This window comes from Mucor velutinosus (assembly GCF_035048745.1).
Source record: "Mucor velutinosus strain NIH1002 chromosome Unknown tig00001553, whole genome shotgun sequence".
In the NCBI taxonomy this organism is placed as follows: Eukaryota; Fungi; Mucoromycota; class Mucoromycetes; order Mucorales; family Mucoraceae; genus Mucor; species Mucor velutinosus.
In genome coordinates this window covers 1,019,681-1,036,595 of record NW_027041930.1, presented here as the reverse complement: position 1 = coordinate 1,036,595, position 16,915 = coordinate 1,019,681, and the positions used below count along the sequence as shown (strand labels likewise).

The following is a 16,915-nucleotide window of genomic DNA, read 5'->3' as shown; positions in this document are numbered from 1 at the left end:
TACAAGCCTTTCATCGTATTGGCGACAAGCCCTTGTGTAGTGGCAGGCAAGGGCGAAGACTTTAGTGTCAAAGGTAGAATCTTCAGCCTAATCTGACCCAAATATCAAAAGTGCAATTTCAACAAGACTTCGGTTTGACGCGCCAAAAAAGGAGGCAATGCTCAGAGTCGTATAAATAGACAGCGCATCTTATTACAAAGGTTGGCATTCAATCACAAAGATTGGCATTGATATGAAATTGTCATTGATTGCGACTCTGTATATATTAGATGATAGATACATCTGCAATGTCGTCATGGGAGTGTCGAATTCAAAAAGCGAAACCATGATGGAAGATTCAATCGACTTGAACTTGTCGAATATACAGGAATTGCAACTAGGGAATGGTACTCAAATTACTGTGTAGTATACAACCATTCAGTGTGTTTCAACTAGATGAGAAAAAGGATACTCCAAACGCATCACTAAGATATATCTCAAGATGAAAAAACTTGACACCGTAGCTCAAGGAAAACTCAAAGGGATCATGGGTTTCACCATAACGATTGTCCGCATTTTTGAGTTTCCATTGATATTATGAAGCAACAGAGCAGCAAGCTCTTTCTTCTTCTTCTTTGCTCTTCCATTACTATAGTATGTATAAACTCATTGCATTCATTACGCTGGTGCTTGGTTCCCTTGCATCTGTCACTGACAGCAAAAATGTGACACAGATCAAGAGCTGTCCTGCACTGACTCCTCGACGTGGCGGTCCGCAAAGCGTGCACGACCTTCGTATGGATGACATTAAGGTGGTTGGTGCTCTTGGCGATAGTATTACCGCTGGTTTCGGTATCATGGGTTTTGACACCACCATCAATCCCATCATTGCAGCGCTCAACTCTTACAATGAATACAGAGGCCTTAGCTATAGCATCGGTGGCGATAGAAATGCATTTACTATTCCCAATTATGTCAAGCATTATCAACCCAAAGTCACTGGCTACTCAAAGGGCAAACATATTGGTGAATATTGTAATGGTAAAGTTTATAGTCACTTGCTAGTACTGTAGTATGCTGATGCTAACATTTCACATCTGTTGCAGCTGAGAATTGCTACGCTGAATGTAAATATCAAGTGCCATGACATTTCCCGCTTCCGAAAGTCTAAAAAATGACCAAGCAATGCGGAGCATGTTTAGCCGATCATCTAAGCCATATTGTTGACGTATATTCTACATAGATTCATCTAAACATGACCAGCTCAATGCTGCTCAAAGCGGCGCTATTGCTATGAACTTGGATCACGAACTTGATTACTTGATTCCTCGTAAGCTGTGTAAGGTGTAGTAATATAGAGATCGTGTCACTAAAACGTCAAATCACGATAGAAATGATGTCGATGGAGGATATCGATTTCGAGAATGATTGGAAGATGATCAATATTCAAATCGGTAGCAATGACATGTGTGGTGCCTGCAACAGCAGCTACATGGATGAGGTGACTCCAGACAAGTTTGGCGGTTACGTTGAAGCTGCCATCCAGAGAATTCATGATAGCATCCCCAATGTGCTAGTCAATTTGATCAGCACATTCAATGTATCCGAGCTCTTTCCTATTACCGAAGGACAAGCTTACTGCCGTCCCAAGAACAATGATTCCAGCACCATTGGCAATAGAAAATCATGCTCTTGCGGCAATTCCGAAGAGGGTTTGCAAAAGATGTTTAATCTCACTGCTGCCTACAACAAAAAGTTACATTCCATCTACGAGAAATATCAGCAAAACAAGTCAGATACATTTGCCGTTGTGTATCAGCCTGCTAACCTCAACATCACTGGTTTCCCTCTCGAGTTCTTTAGTAATTTGGATTGTTTTCATCCGAGCTTGATAGGCCATCAATGGGTGTCCAAGATTGTGTGGAATATGCTCTTCTCAAAGCAAAGCATGAAGCCTACCGTGCTCAATTTCAATGCCAATGAAACTATCTACTGCCCTATTGATTCTGATAGAATTGTTACCAATTAATCCCTTGCAGCAATAAATTTACTCGATATTAATTACCTTGAAATGCTGTCAATGGTGTAACAGCAAACATATTACAATAGGTCTGAAACATTGGATGTTGATCTACTACCAATGTCAATATGTGTCTTGGTGGATTTGCCTTTAGGGACTAGTTTGATCTATGCAGTGCACTAAATCACGTTTATTTGTAGCGTATTACCATTTTATTTATAGGAGAGCATGGTGTATAGCCAGTAATAGATGATATTACCTGGGTTGGTGTTACATGCTGGAATGAGCAAAAAGTCGAGTAGAAGCTGAAACACTCTGAATGTGAAAAATAGAATGATATCTTCAGTTACAAGTAAAAATTTGTTTGAGATGACACTCTTTGCATTATTAATCCAATATAAACAAAAGATAGTGAGAAAGATGGCATCTTTTTATGATGAGGTATTGTTTTGTGTGTGTAAAACATGGGATTCACAAACAGAGAAACTTAGTTTTAAAACGATTGCATTAATATAAAGATTGAAATTGAGGACATGGACTATGACGAAGAGGAGGACATCTATACCTATCCTTGTCCATGCGGTGACAAGTTCATTATTAGCTCTGTAAGTGCATATTTGCCCGTGGAGCGCTTCAGAGAGGTTAACAGCTGTGTTGTTGTCTAGGATGAATTGATCGATGGCCTTGACGTTGCACAGTGTCCATCTTGCTCATTAATCATTAAGGTCATTTACGACCCTGATGCTTTCATAGATGAGCAAGATCAAGCAACTACATTTCAGGTGGAAGCTATTAAAGTATCTGCTTGAAAAATGTAAAAATACCTCTACTGCTAGTCTATATTATTACACTTGCAACAAGCAAATGTTACATTAAAATTTAATTCTTGTGTAAGCTCTAATGAAATTAAGATCGTCTAAAAGTCTTGCAAGTTGTACAAATCAATTAGAATAAATACATGCTGGCAAAAGAGTTTCCTTTGGAGTCTCTTTATCCTCTTTTCCATTCACTTTTCTCTCATCTCCTTGTGGAAATATCACAACCTTCCCTTCCTTTCTGAATAATAGCATCTATTATTTTTTTGTGACATTTCCAAATAGAAACCATGTTGATCCCAAAATCATTCATTTTTATTGCAGTCTCGTACTTGACCGCAACTACATCTGCCAACAGCTTGGAACACATCCTGCACTCTGGCAATGGAAACTATATTATTCAATTGAATCAAACCACTTGTATCAAGCATTGTATGTAACTTTGTGCAAAATGTCTTTTACTCTGTCACTAACATGTCGCTCCTAGTTGTGCCTGAATTCATCAATGGTGCCTTCACCATCTTTAGTCAATCTCTCGGTGGACATAACTTGGAAAAGACTCATAATCGTATTGTTCGCAGAGACACACAAGATGATCAAGTGCATGTGTTCGACGCCTATGACATTGGAAGCACGTTCAAGGCCATCAGTGTCAAATTTGAACAACTCGATATTGTCAAAACATTGTTGGCTTTATTCACTGATGATATCATCAAGATTATTCCAGATCAAGACATTCAATTTGATTTACCCACAAGCAAGAGAACTGCTTTAAAGAAGCGTTACTATATCCGTGCTAGTAAAAAGAACCCCCATAGTGAGAGTCGTGAAGGCAACTTTGACTACGACCAGTATGAACATGATGACAACTGTCCATACAATCCTCAAAATCAAATAGCATCTGCTTCTGCTGCTTCTTATCAAGAAGACTCTTCTTCTGATGCCATCAAGAAGGCTTCTGTTACTACTACCAAGAAGAAGACCACCAAAAAGACTACAAAGAAGAAAACTACTGTTAGAAAAGCTGCTACTACCAAAAAGTCTACAACCAAGAAGAAGACCACTACCAAGAAGAAGACTACCACCAAGAAGACTACTACCAAGAAAACCACTACTACCAAGAAGAATATTACCACCAAGAAGACTACTACCAAGAAAACCACTACCACCACCAAGCATGCTGTTTCTGCTGCTAAATACTCTCAACAAACATCTCCCCAATGGAACTTGGCTCGTATCTCTGAACACAAGCGTGATTTAACCAAGCCCTACATCTACGATACTACTGCTGGATCTGGTACCTACGTCTATGTCATTGATGATGGTATGAACGTTGACCACCAAGATTTCGGCGGTCGTGCCAAGTGGGGCTGGTCTGCTTACAAGGGTGTCTCTCCTCTCGGTGAAGGTCACGGTACTCATGTTGCTGGTATCATTGGTGGTAAGACTTATGGTGTTGCCAAAAAGACCAACTTGATTGCCGTTCAAGTCCTCAATGACCAGGGCGTTGGCTCTATCTCCAGTTTGTTGGCTGGTTTGCAATGGGTTACTACTCACGCCAAATCTCACAAGGGTAAGGCCATCATCAACATGTCTCTTGGTATGGAGGTTGCTGGTACTGCCAGTTCTGCCATCAAGGCCTTCAATGCTGCTATCAGTGCTGTTGTGGATTCCGGTGTTCCTCTTATTGCTGCTGCCGGTAACTGGGGCGACGATAGTTGTGGTATCTTGCCTGCTGGCAATCCTGATGTTTACACTGTTGCTGCTTCCGATAAGAATGATAAATTTGCCTACTACAGCTCTTGGGGCAAGTGCGTCTCTATTATTGCTCCCGGTACTGACATCAAGAGCACATTTATTGACTCCAACACTTCTACTGAAGTACTCTCTGGTACCAGTATGGCCTCTCCTCATGTTGCTGGTGTGGCTGCCTTGTTGATCAATAAGCTTGGCAATCCTACTCCTGCCAACCTCTACAAGGAATTGACAAAGCTTGCCACCAAGGATGTCATTACCAGTGTTGTCAATAATACTCCCAATGTCTTGTTGTTTAATGGTCAAACATTGACTACCAACTAATAATTCTGCTACAATAATTTAACTCTTTTAATCAATAACAATACTACTATTAGCCTCTTTCAAATGTCTGTGAGTCTTTATTGAATGTGTGTAGATGGTCCATTGTAAATAGCAAGGCCCAATTGTTCTCGATTGGGGCTTCAAGTAATAAGCTTATTTGTATTGAATGTAGGTATTGACATTGGCATGGCAGTCAACCAAATGGTACACTGCCTCCATAGATAGTCTCCCCCGTAAAGCGCGATACTATCTCATGATGCTTATTAGCAACTACGCCTTTGGCTCTCCTTCTTTGTTGTCATCAAAATAGACCCTTTTATAGTTTTGAAACAAAACAAAAACATTTGTTGTTTACAATCATTGTTGTCAATGAGGTGTATTTGGTACCACGTGTAAATGACAAAAAAAACGTGCAACATGTCAATAATCAAACTTTAATAATGTGTATTTTACAGCATGGTTTTAACAAAGGCAGTTGCTATCTTGACGCCATTTGGCACTTGTCTGTCTAATTTAGCAAACGTTTCATTAGAAACGACTTCAGAATGTTGATGTAGCAAATCCACCTCCTGCAGGCGTCAAGTCAGTCAACATGTTTGGATGCCTAGCTGTAGAATAAAAAAAAACTCACCTTGTGTAGTGCCCTTCTTAGGTTCTCATTCTTTGTAATCACCAATGCCTGTGCCTCCAAATCTCTTTCGCTCGATCTCTGTCCAAAATTAGGGGATCCTATCATAGTAGCTGAAGGCAAAGTATCGTCCGCACCCAAATTCACCCACAATCCCTTTGCATGATACGTCCACCCTGGCCTCTTGTACTCTTCAATCGAGATTTCGGATTGTCTGCCTGCTCTCTTGACTTGTCTATAAAATTGCCGTTCTATAAAGGTATATGCTGGTGGTAAAAACCTGGATACGCCCTTGGAGTTGAAGAATCCGTTGGCTTCGGGTGAGGCTGTCAAGAATCTAAAACGAGCACGAGTTTTTAGAATAAACGCCTTGTATTTCTCGGTGAAATTAAAGTATCCCGACGTGAGATGAATGGTCCAAGGATTGTCTTGCTGACGATTAGCAATGTTGAGCAGCTCCAAAGTGAGTCGTTCGTCTTGGCGAATGTGAAAGGGTCCCATCTGAATCACAGGGAGCACGGCCGTATCCGCGCTGCCATCCTCCTCACAGTGCTCCTTTTCCTCTTGCGCTTGAATAAACTGCTGTAAACGCTGATGCACTTGTCGTCTGTATCGTCTGCTGTCCTTGACTGGATCCGCCGTGTCGTCCTTGATCGTGAGCGAGTAGGATTGCTCCTGACGCTGGGGCAAATTCAATTGATAAGAACAGTCTGACACCAATTTCAACAGGTCATGATAGTAACCGGTCAGTGCTTTCTGATTGTCGAATATCATGTAACGATCCTGGCGGTTGGTAAAGTAATCCGTGCTTAGATTGGCACTATGCGGGATGTTTAGTATCTACTGGTTGTCTTGCAGATTTGCTATTTTACCCGCTCAACATGACAGAGTTGTCAAATCCATACACCTTCAAGTGCATCAAGCCAATGCTCTCATTGAATCTCTGAGGCAACGTCTTTTTCAGAATACCAGTGAGATCAGGCGTATGATACATGGCAATGTTGATTTGATTGGGGTAGTCCTTGATTAATGGCAAAAGTAGGGTTGCAGAGCTCTGTCCTTTGGAAGCTCTTGTTCCTCTAAGGCAATCGATCAACACATCCACTTGAAGCGTGGGTGTCCTTTCCAACGCAAGGCGCAATGTGTCCACCTAAACATGTGTTTAATTATCCAAGGTAGCGAGCTGTCATGGGCTACTTACTAGCTCTTGCTCACTTTGGCCAATATACAAGGCAGCGATGAACACGCGTTCTTTGGCAGACAATATGCTAGACTGTCATCTAATGTTAGTAGCTGATGCTGGAAGGCATGGATTGATTTTACTTTTAGATGCGAGTAGAAATCAGATGGTTGATAGAGCGGTTTTATATTGTCTCCACTCGTATAAAATGTAGGAGCGTACTGTTGCAGAGGTGCTAATACACTGGTAGGCTTGCTGCTGAGGACTGATTTGGTTGTCAGGGTTCGAAAGGATGTCTTGCATATAGCTTTCAATAGCATGTCTGTTAAAAAAAAAATAGAAAGGAGGTTGCAGGGTTGAAATGATCAAGCACAGACTGAACATTTTCCTATTTTGCATGACCACACATTCACACTGCAACACTACGCACATCCAGATGATCAAGGGTGTCTGTTTGCATCTCTACACCATCCTTCTTGACAGTCACCGTCAGATCATGGCATAGTAAGAATGACTATGGCAACAGGTCCTCCTCTCTTTCTTTCTCTCTCCCATCTCATCCCAATGTTGAGCCCCCCCCCCTTTTTGACTTGTTTTTTGTCATGACAGTAAGGATATGTATATAAACGGCAATTCACTCACTTCACTCTCTGTCCATGTTCTCCTATCTTAAACAGCCAAATACACAGAGTCTAAAAAGGTCGGTTGTACAAAATAGTAATGCTATTAAAGATCGTTTCAGTTTCGATTTTTTAGCATAAACCTCGTGGATCTTTTCATATTTGATTGATAAAATGTCAAACTCTAATGAAAAACGTACAGACACGAGGTGCTCTGAGACACACGCTGTGTGCTCAACAGGCTAAAAATTCAGGGCGGTATCCACCTGGTCACTGATAATTTCAACATGTTGACCCAAAAAGAGAGGTCTCAGAATGTATTGGCGGGTGTAACGACGATATAAATTACATTCACTTGCTCTGTTCTCTCTTTTTTCCCTTTTTTTTTTTTTTTTTCTTCTTATACTCTCTCTTTTCTTTCTATACTCCCTACTAAAATAATGATAGAATCACCTATTGCCAATGACTCTATAACCAATAAACAAGCAACCAAAAAGGAATCTATTTACCACACATGTCGTTCAGTACTCAATGCGCTTGAATATGTCGATGGATTTGATAAATTTATGGTGGATATAAACAACCAAGATATCGCAGCGACTGATCCATTAACCAAGCTATGGCACATTTGCAAAGACGGATCCAGCCTATGTTATCTATACAATACCTTGAAACCAGATACTCCTATTACCGTTAGTAAAAATAACTCCTCGGCAGCCAACAAGTCGAAGGCGTGTGTATACCATTTCATTATTGCATGTCGAGATCAACTGCACTTTCCAGAAGACACATTATTTACGGTTACCGAACTATTCCAGAACGATACCAATGGGTTTGTCAAGGTAAGCCATCACTATCAGGATGAGAGGCATGTCAGGCTAACACGGGTTCTGCCCTGAAGGTAGTGAACACAGTCAAGCGTATTTTGGATCTCTTGGAGGAACAGGGCATAATTCATGTCGACACACTGACCGAGAGCACCTGCCTGACATTTGAGTCGCCCAAAGACATGAGAGACAACGTTGTGTTTGAACTACTGTCGACTGAAAGAAAATACGTGCAAGATTTGGAATCATTACAGGTAAATTCTAGACCTCAAAAAGAAATGCTAAAAAACTAATTTCGCTGTTATAAACCCAGAACTACATGCGAGAGGTGTCAGCACAGGAAATACTATCGCAGGACACAATGCACTTTTTGTTTGGCAATCTGAATGCTTTGGTGGACTTCCAGCGACGGTTTTTGATCCAGATCGAGGACCAAGCAGCACATCCATCCAAAGAACAGAGATTCGGTCTTTTGTTCAAGCAATTCGAGGAAGCATTTTCGGTCTATGAACCCTTCTGTGCCAATTTCCAAATTGCACAAGATTTGGTGATACAAGAATCACACAAACTCCAGAAGCTAGCCAACATCATGTCGCCTACTTATGAGCTACCATCGATGCTGATCAAGCCCATTCAGCGTGTGTGCAAATACCCACTTTTACTGCAACAACTGGTCAAAGCGACACCAGAGGATTGGCCGCATTGCAAAGAGAACAAGTCGGGATTAGAGGCAATTCAGCGAGTGACAAAGAAGGTCAATGAGACTAAGCGATTACAAGAGAACCAGCTTGTTGTGCAAGATCTAAAAAAACGCATTGTGGATGACACAACAAGCAGCCCAACCATCATTGTGGAGAGCGCTGGCTCATTATTACTCCATGACAAATTCACGTTACAGCGCCATGACAATGACCACAGCAGGGAAATGCTAGTGTTTTTGTTTCAAAAGGTCATTCTCATCTGCAAGGAAATTAAGGATGTGAACAAGAATGCAATCACAATTAAGAAAAAGAGAAAGGAAGGATCTCTGGTGCTTAGAGGCAAGGTATTTTTATCTCGTATTGAGCATGTTAAAGGATCATCTAGCCAAAATGGTAAGGTTATTACAGCTTTTTTTTTTTTTTTTTTTTTTTTTTTTTTTTTTATGGGTAAAAGACTCATCTCCTTATGTATAGGTCATTACACTCTACATTTGTCTTGGATGGAGGGTGAGGCTCAGAACATATTGCTCAAGTGTCGAAACGACGAGCAGTTGAGGCAGTGGCTGGGTGTCATTATTGAGTTGAAAGAATCCACCACCAAGGTAGACCTGATTTCTGCACCACAGACACCGCGCATGGAGACAAACAACCCTCTGCTCCATTACGATGAGGACGAGGAGGACTACTATGAAGGTGAATTATCACTAAACAACAGCGAAGATGAAGAAAACGCTTCAGCAAATAGTCCCTTATTTATGAGGAATCGATCCTACAGCTACCAACATCACAGGTATCCAAATGAAGTGTCCAGCAGAAAGGCATCTCTCTCCAACAACAGCACGGTTCGTCATTTTATGAATGGTGTGCCTGGAATGACATTACCTCCTTTACCAAGATCACCTACACATGTACCTGCTCCAAGCAATGCAAGTGTATCTACAGTCCATTCGACTGAATCGGCGCTCTATTCCCCATCTAATTTATCCTTCCCATCATCACCGCCTACAAGTTATCCTCCTTCTCCTACATCCAATAATAACACGGATAATAGCAACAACACAGCAAATGGCACAAATGGCATTTTGCCATCAGGAGCACTCTGGCAAAGAAGACAACAGCAACAACAACAGCAACAACTAGACAGCGATGACGCTACAGTCATCTCTAACAACAGTAGCAGCAGCCAGTCTCATCATGTCCGAGCAAGATCGCAAAGCAGCCCCAATATCCAGAGACCCATCCACTACCACAACACAGCACCCGAATTACCTACGTTGAACAGTATTATTCAGGAAAGCAAGAGAAAAAGCAACGGCTATAGATACGAACTACCAACCGCACCCACAACGCCATCTCCCTTATTATCCAACCAGCAGGACATTACAAAGGTAAAGGTGCACTACTTTGGTGCAATTTACGTCGTAGTGGTTCCAACAGACATTGAATTCGAGGAACTCCAACGTCGTATTGAAAGTAAAATTAAGCTGTGCGGTCAGGAATTTGAAACCTCCGTGTTAGGTTTAAAATACGAAGACGAGGATGGTGATCTTATTACTATCAGTTCATCCGAAGATGTGCAAATGGGATTTGAAAACAAAGGACCAAACAATGCAGTGAATCTCTATGTCACATCTTGAATAAATCATTGTTTGCTCGGCCCATTTTATTTGGATTGTAACTGTAGATTTTATTCATGCCATTTTAAGGCTAAGCGTGTGTGCAATCATGCTGAAGCGGACTCTTTCTAAAGACTCTGATTCCTGCCTTAAAAAGAATCTTTCTGCCTTTTTTTTTTTATTATTATTTTCTCTTTCTCTTTTTCGTTTCATACCACATAGCAATCGCCATGGTTTCGCTGGAACAGCAAGAAAAAGTGGTGTTTCTGAATTCACAATACCAAGACAACAGCGAGTTGATTTCGAGGATGCAAGAAACGCTGTTGAAGGACATCGTATTGATGAAATTAACTGTCGATGAATTAAATGACACAAAAGAGTACTTGAGAGATAAAGGTAATCATGATATCATCAGCTCAGTATGGCAACTAGTATACTAAAGCTGGTGCTGCTGCTGCTGCTGCCGTAGTAACTATCTTTCGGTTCTTGAGAGAATGCAAATTCGACTTTGACCAAGCACACGCTCGACTATTAGACACAATTTTATGGAGAGTCGAGTACAAGATTGATCACCTTACTTTCAAGGATGCGATTGAATTTTTTGACCAAAACGGCTTTGTATTCTTTCATGGCACAGACAACACAGCCAGTCATCCGCTTATATTTGTACAACTTCGCTATTTCCCAAAGCAATTCAAGCAGAAAAAATCGCTGACTGAACATATTCGACCATTTGCTTGCTTGATCATGGAGATGGCAAGAAAGCTAACATGGGAAATGACATGTGATAAAGAAAACAAAGGAGAACCAAATGCACTTGTGTCCAGAATGACAGTACTTGTAAATGTCGCAAAGGCTCCACTGATCCCTATCGTAAGTTCAAGATGGCTGTATAAAGAGATCTAATGCATTTTCACTAATTGCCTTTTTTTTAGGATGCTGAATTGATCAAAATGATGAGTGTCATTCTAGACGAGAGGTTCCCGGGATTTGTTAACAATATCAATGTGCTGAATTTCGGCTGGGTGTACCAAGGCGTTTGGTCTTTATTGAAATATTTGCTGAGTGAAGAGGCGAAAGAGAGTATACATTTTACGACCATCCGAGAGCTGCAGCCGATTGTATCAGAGGATCGCATTTTGAAGGATATGGGTGGCACTGACGATTATGTGTGGACCTTTGATTCAGATCAAGTGTTGCAGAAATACGGCTGTGGCTATGAGAAGCGCCGCCAAGAAGCCGAAGTATTACCAAACACACCACCCTTATCAACAGGAGAAGCAGAGGCAGAGGGAGTCAGATCAAGATCAAATTCCGTTAGCAGTATCAGTGATGAAGGCGATGAATTTTTTGACGCCACTGATGTATTATTACCGTCGCCACAACCTGTGCCAACCATACCGCCACCAACCATGCATGAATTACCGCCATTGATCGCCCCTATCCGATCCGATATTATACCACCACCCTCGATCTCATCACCATTCAAGTTACCCATCACACCCACAACTACTACATTGACAAGCTCAACTACTTTGCCTGGCACATCCCTCCATAACTCAAACTCTTATTATGGAAACCTCTCTTCCTGGGCTGGTTTGCGCATGGGTGTCAACTTCTTAACTTCATTCATCGACACAAAACAGCATAGACCGCTGAACAAATCTACCGGGGGGCTACATGCGCTTGAAGACGCAGATAACTCATCCGTGATAGTGGTAGAACCAGCAGCACCAAATACAGCCATCAGTACATCAGCGCTACTCACGATTTCAGCAGAAGCTAGAGCGACTTCAGGTACAATCAGTCATTCCACAGGCCCAACATTTGCATTGGCCAGCAGCACCCAACGTGTACAGCGCATTCAAGCATTCTTCAAACGATTGACGCATCAGCTATTGCAGCTATCATTTGGCCCTAACAAAGGTGTTGTTTACTGGGTTGTTCTGTATCTTTTTCTAAGAGGCCCTGTGGAAACTCTGGTAAGGAAATCCTTGTTACGATCCACTTTGGTGGGCCCCAAAAAGATATCCACAACAACTATTGGGATCACAGCTGCGATTGCCGCTGTTGTGAGTACAAGCGTATCAAGTACACTCGAGAAATTTAGAAAATGATAAGAAGCACTGTAAATAAATTGAATGCTATTCTGTTTTGCGTTTTCGTTATGTAAAGCACCTTTCAATTTCATTCGCAGATGTAGATGCGCGCGCGAATATACATTTGCTCAATCAAGCATTTACAGTTCCCATCATTTAAAGCGGTCCTGAATGACTCGATTTGCGAAACCTGAAAACTATAAAGCAGCACTCTTTTTTTCACTTCTTTCTCATATAGTCTGTCTCTTTCTTCTACTTGTATTCTACTTTGATTCAAGCTTTGAATTGAGCTTTGTGTTAGAGCTAGAAATTAGACATAAATCTTGATAAAGATTTTAGTCTAGTTTTTCCTTGAAACAATAAATAAAAGCAGATTTAGTGAAAAACTAAAGCCAAAAGATGATACCGTCTACGATTTGGCAAACTGTAAAAACGAGTTGATCAATTTGATAATTATAAAAAGGATAGCTATATACGCAACATAAGAAACATTTCGTAATATCCAAATTTGTGTCGCCTAAAAACAAAATATGAGAAAACTACTGCTCCACAGACAATAAATGTTAGTATCCAATACTTTGACAAAGGCTTATAGAAATATTTAAGGATCAAAACAACAAAATTTATTCGAAAAACGTTACATAATCACATTGACAACAAATGATCGACACTCCGTGTCGTACAAAGGGTTTCGAAGGATAAGATTTGACAGCTCATGGCAGACTCAGATAGTCTGTGCTGTTAGTGGTAAAGGGAGCCAGGAACCCCTTTCCCCATGCCTGAAAAGGCTATCCTAACCCTATCCCCAAAGTCTGTTGTGGTTTCCACCACACCAGAGGCTTCCTGCTACCTCTCGCAGGACCAACATCTATAAAAACTCCTATTAGTATTATATACTTCACAATAAGGATTATGTTGAGATTTACCTGCGACAAATGCATATAAAACAGTGGCATATACCAACCAGAAATGAGAGATCAAGATGCCAAGTTGGCCAAAAACAGTTGCTGCAGACAGATGATGCACCAGTTCGGTCAGTATGAAAGCATCACCTTGATATAAAGAACCTGATACAAGTAGACTAGCCTCACAGTTGTTATTCCGAGTTTGATTCCAGAGTAATCACACAACTACAGTATAGCTATGCAACGCGTCAAAATACCAAAGTAGGATCTAAACAGCTAAAAGTACCCACTATAGGCAGCATCACAGGTTATCATTGTCGATAATGTACGAACTACCAGTGGATATTGCACGCAACTATAATACTAAATATTAGTTGGTATGTCCTATGTAAGTTCTTCAAAAAAAAAATAGATGAGCATACCACGAAGAGAATATAGAAACGTTGGAAGAAGAAAGAAAGAGAGAAAAGAAGAGGATTCATCCTCAATCAAACTGTATCTATTGCTCAGATCGTAGAGAAAGGTGATTGAGATGAGATGAGATTGATCTAAAATCAGACTGTGGGAAGCGTATAAGAGCTTCTTGATAGATATCCCTTTTAGTTTACCTAATGTAACCAAACACTATTCGGGTTGAAAAGGATACATCTTTACTCTTCTCAAATTGTCGCCAGTAAGATCCGTCAACGCGTACATATCTCGGATGTCCAAGGTTACATTCCGGCATGTAGAGTCTTTATCGTGGGATTCACTTTCTTCCATCAGATATATCAGTAGCAACCACCGCGGTCGTTAATAGCTGCAGACAGTATAAACAACTTATTTGAGTATATACCATGGCACGTTTTGTTGTAGGCATGCGAATACTCTTCTCTTTTGAACATACCTTGTGGTATCTACTAAATATCCACTGTTGTGTGCGTCGTCGTGTGATGCAACGAATAGCGGAATGAATGTATCCGAAACCCTGTACTTGGAAGTACAGGATGATACCACATTGATAGCCATGTATAATAGGAAGTAAATTATATTTGATGTAAAATATGTACAACCATATAGAAACAAACAAGCTAATGGGAGCTGTACACAGATGTGAGTACCACAGCTTCGAAAATGCGACCGCTACACATAGTGATCCTGGGATGTTCATCACTCACCAGTCGATTTCCAGGTTGCCGATGAAGGTGATCCATTTAAATAAATAGGGCCAGCAAGAGGTAGCATGAGGAAGCAGGAATGCTTAAATTTGTGTAGTAAAGATATCTAGGCTGATGGATGTTTCATCGTACTACTTTATACTCTGGAGTTACAGTTTTAAACGAGGTTCAGCTCAGTGCTAGTTATTTATTATAGAACAGTGGATGGTGCAACATACCACGGTTGTGTGTGCGATCCAAAAGAAACGCTTGCCTAAATATGATTAATAAAGAGAAATATTGATGCTAGAGCTTTGAAAGTAGCATGTTCCTATGAGAACCTGTTGGTTACAAGTGGCTACGAGTAATAGATCAATGGAAGCAATGTTGGGAAACGCTGCATTGAAAACCGCTTGGTTATAGCTAGTTTCGTTGTGGTTTAGCAAAGAGTTGTTGCTGAGAATAAGAGGATTTTCGAAATGATAGGCCAATTTTGAGTAATGAGTTTCATATGAAAACCTGTTAATTACCAGCAATTCCGAGTAATAGATCGATAGATGCGAAGCTGGGAAGCGTTGTAATGTATTCAAACTCGTTGACTGATAACTTGCTTCGTTTTGTGATAAATTCTTAATAAGAAAGTCGATGATAATAATCAGTTGTCAACTCTATCTAAAACGAAAAGCAAAGAACTTCTTTATTACAGGGCACCCAACTAGCTTAAATATGATAGATCCCTGGTCAATGACTACTACGCTGAGATGTTATATAGATAGCAGGCTACTGGGGTCTTATCGATTGTCGGTATAGATTGTTGAGAGACCACATAAGTCGATATAATACTTCATGTAGTAGTGTAGGTAGATCTCTACATCTTGACATTGGGGAGGTTGAATCTATTGTAGTTCCTGAGACATCCGTACACACACAATTCACTGGACTTGTAAACATAGATGTGATATAATACGATAAACATTACCTATGTTGCTATACTGTAAATGTGGCTTGAGCAGAAAGTGAATGTTGTAGCCCAAGATGCATGCTTGTATGCAACATTGTGGTTGTTTGGCAAAGGTTTTAAGCCATAATATGCATCTCACCACGAAGGGCGAACAGCTTTTCCACGCTTTGGGTTGATGTGATACTAGAGATTTTATAATGTACAATACAGAGCATCTGGGTCATCAGACAGAAGTGTAATTTACTTACTCTTCTGATAACGCAGCCCACTACGCCGTCGTTTTAGGTCGAATTCTGTGCAAATCTAGCCATTTTCAAGCACGAATAACTCATGCCACAAAGCGTTTTGAGCGCTTGGAGTAGCATCACACGCCTCCTCTTGGCCACGCTTTACTTCTTGATGCTTTATCTCAATTTTTTTTTGGGTTGTTGCAAATTCATGAAAATCATCGTTTTTCCATGAGTATTAGCAAGGGAAACTTCTTGAAAATCAAACGATAGCGTTTCTCACGTCAAAAGTAAAGACTTTTCTTATAATACATATTAGATCAAATTGATCGTAAAGATGAAATGCAACATTGGAAACTCTTTCTATGAGACTTTTATATGCTAAATTTTGACATATTCACAGAAAACCTGTTTTCATATTTTTGGAAATTGCTCATTATTTTTGGTCTGAAAGCTGAGAGTACTTAGCACCATTCGATGCGGCTTCTTTAGTTCTTTAGAGATGTATTAGAAAGTTGGGTGTGACAACGACAGTTTTCATAGTCAGATTTAGCAAAAACGTTTAAAGGATGTGAGATCAAGTCAAGTTTGAACACGAAAATACCACTGCATAATTTCAAATTAAACTACCGCAATTACGGCTGCTACGGTACAAGACTGAGACTAAATCTACTGGTCGTGACGTCGGATAGGGTGCTCTCTCATTCTTCCCTGCCCCCATTTTTACCCTTTTTGCAAAACGCGTTCTAGTATCAAACCATGGTGGTTTTGGACACCGTTTGACTGATAATAACACTCTAGCTTCCGATAACTTTGTCTTGTACTGTTGGAAGAACTTGATACTGCTTCTTTAAAGTGGAATATATTAGATACTATTCGATAACGAGCACTGGAAGGCGTAGAATTAACACTAATTGAGCTTATTAGGTTTTAATGATTTTTTGCTTGTTTGAGTGAGTACTGCTGCCATTACTTCTCTGGTATCTCTGCTGTCTGCGTCTTTGGTTTATCATGTCTGGCGGTTGTTTCTTTGGTCTTTGTCTGGTCTCTGCTGGTGGTGTTCGTACTTTGGTTTGTTTATGGTGCCGGTGTTACTGCTGCTGCTGCTGGTGGTGGTGGTAA

The 16,915-nt window shown here is 40.6% G+C and overlaps 6 protein-coding genes across 6 annotated transcripts; 5 read left to right on the top strand and 1 right to left on the bottom strand.

The window, feature by feature from the left end:
* Positions 1–635: 635 nt before the first annotated feature.
* On the top strand, positions 636–2,008 carry ATC70_007690 (uncharacterized protein; the record flags this gene model as incomplete). Its single annotated transcript, XM_064826948.1, has 4 exons — positions 636–1,020; positions 1,086–1,106; positions 1,223–1,309; positions 1,371–2,008. The coding sequence occupies 4 exons, from the start codon at positions 636–638 to the stop codon at positions 2,006–2,008; spliced, it is 1,131 nt and encodes a 376-aa protein (XP_064676005.1).
* A 524-nt stretch (positions 2,009–2,532) lies between these two features.
* Positions 2,533–2,808, top strand: ARB1 (ABC transporter ATP-binding protein arb1; the record flags this gene model as incomplete). The annotated part of the gene is made up of 2 exons (XM_064826947.1): positions 2,533–2,604; positions 2,665–2,808. The coding sequence occupies 2 exons, from the start codon at positions 2,533–2,535 to the stop codon at positions 2,806–2,808; spliced, it is 216 nt and encodes a 71-aa protein (XP_064676004.1).
* A 296-nt stretch (positions 2,809–3,104) lies between these two features.
* On the top strand, positions 3,105–4,893 carry ATC70_007688 (uncharacterized protein; the record flags this gene model as incomplete). Its single annotated transcript, XM_064826946.1, has 2 exons — positions 3,105–3,246; positions 3,302–4,893. 2 exons carry the CDS (start codon positions 3,105–3,107, stop codon positions 4,891–4,893), a joined length of 1,734 nt encoding a protein of 577 aa, XP_064676003.1.
* A 449-nt stretch (positions 4,894–5,342) lies between these two features.
* ADK2 (Adenylate kinase 2) lies at positions 5,343–7,021 on the bottom strand (the record flags this gene model as incomplete). Its single annotated transcript, XM_064826945.1, has 5 exons — positions 5,343–5,462; positions 5,525–6,341; positions 6,394–6,671; positions 6,723–6,794; positions 6,845–7,021. 5 exons carry the CDS (start codon positions 7,019–7,021, stop codon positions 5,343–5,345), a joined length of 1,464 nt encoding a protein of 487 aa, XP_064676002.1.
* A 740-nt stretch (positions 7,022–7,761) lies between these two features.
* On the top strand, positions 7,762–10,486 carry ATC70_007686 (uncharacterized protein; the record flags this gene model as incomplete). Its single annotated transcript, XM_064826944.1, has 4 exons — positions 7,762–8,163; positions 8,223–8,402; positions 8,462–9,242; positions 9,324–10,486. 4 exons carry the CDS (start codon positions 7,762–7,764, stop codon positions 10,484–10,486), a joined length of 2,526 nt encoding a protein of 841 aa, XP_064676001.1.
* Positions 10,487–10,695: 209 nt separating this feature from the next.
* ATC70_007685 (uncharacterized protein) lies at positions 10,696–12,582 on the top strand (the record flags this gene model as incomplete). Its single annotated transcript, XM_064826943.1, has 3 exons — positions 10,696–10,861; positions 10,908–11,338; positions 11,401–12,582. 3 exons carry the CDS (start codon positions 10,696–10,698, stop codon positions 12,580–12,582), a joined length of 1,779 nt encoding a protein of 592 aa, XP_064676000.1.
* Between the last annotated feature and the right edge of the window lie 4,333 nt (positions 12,583–16,915).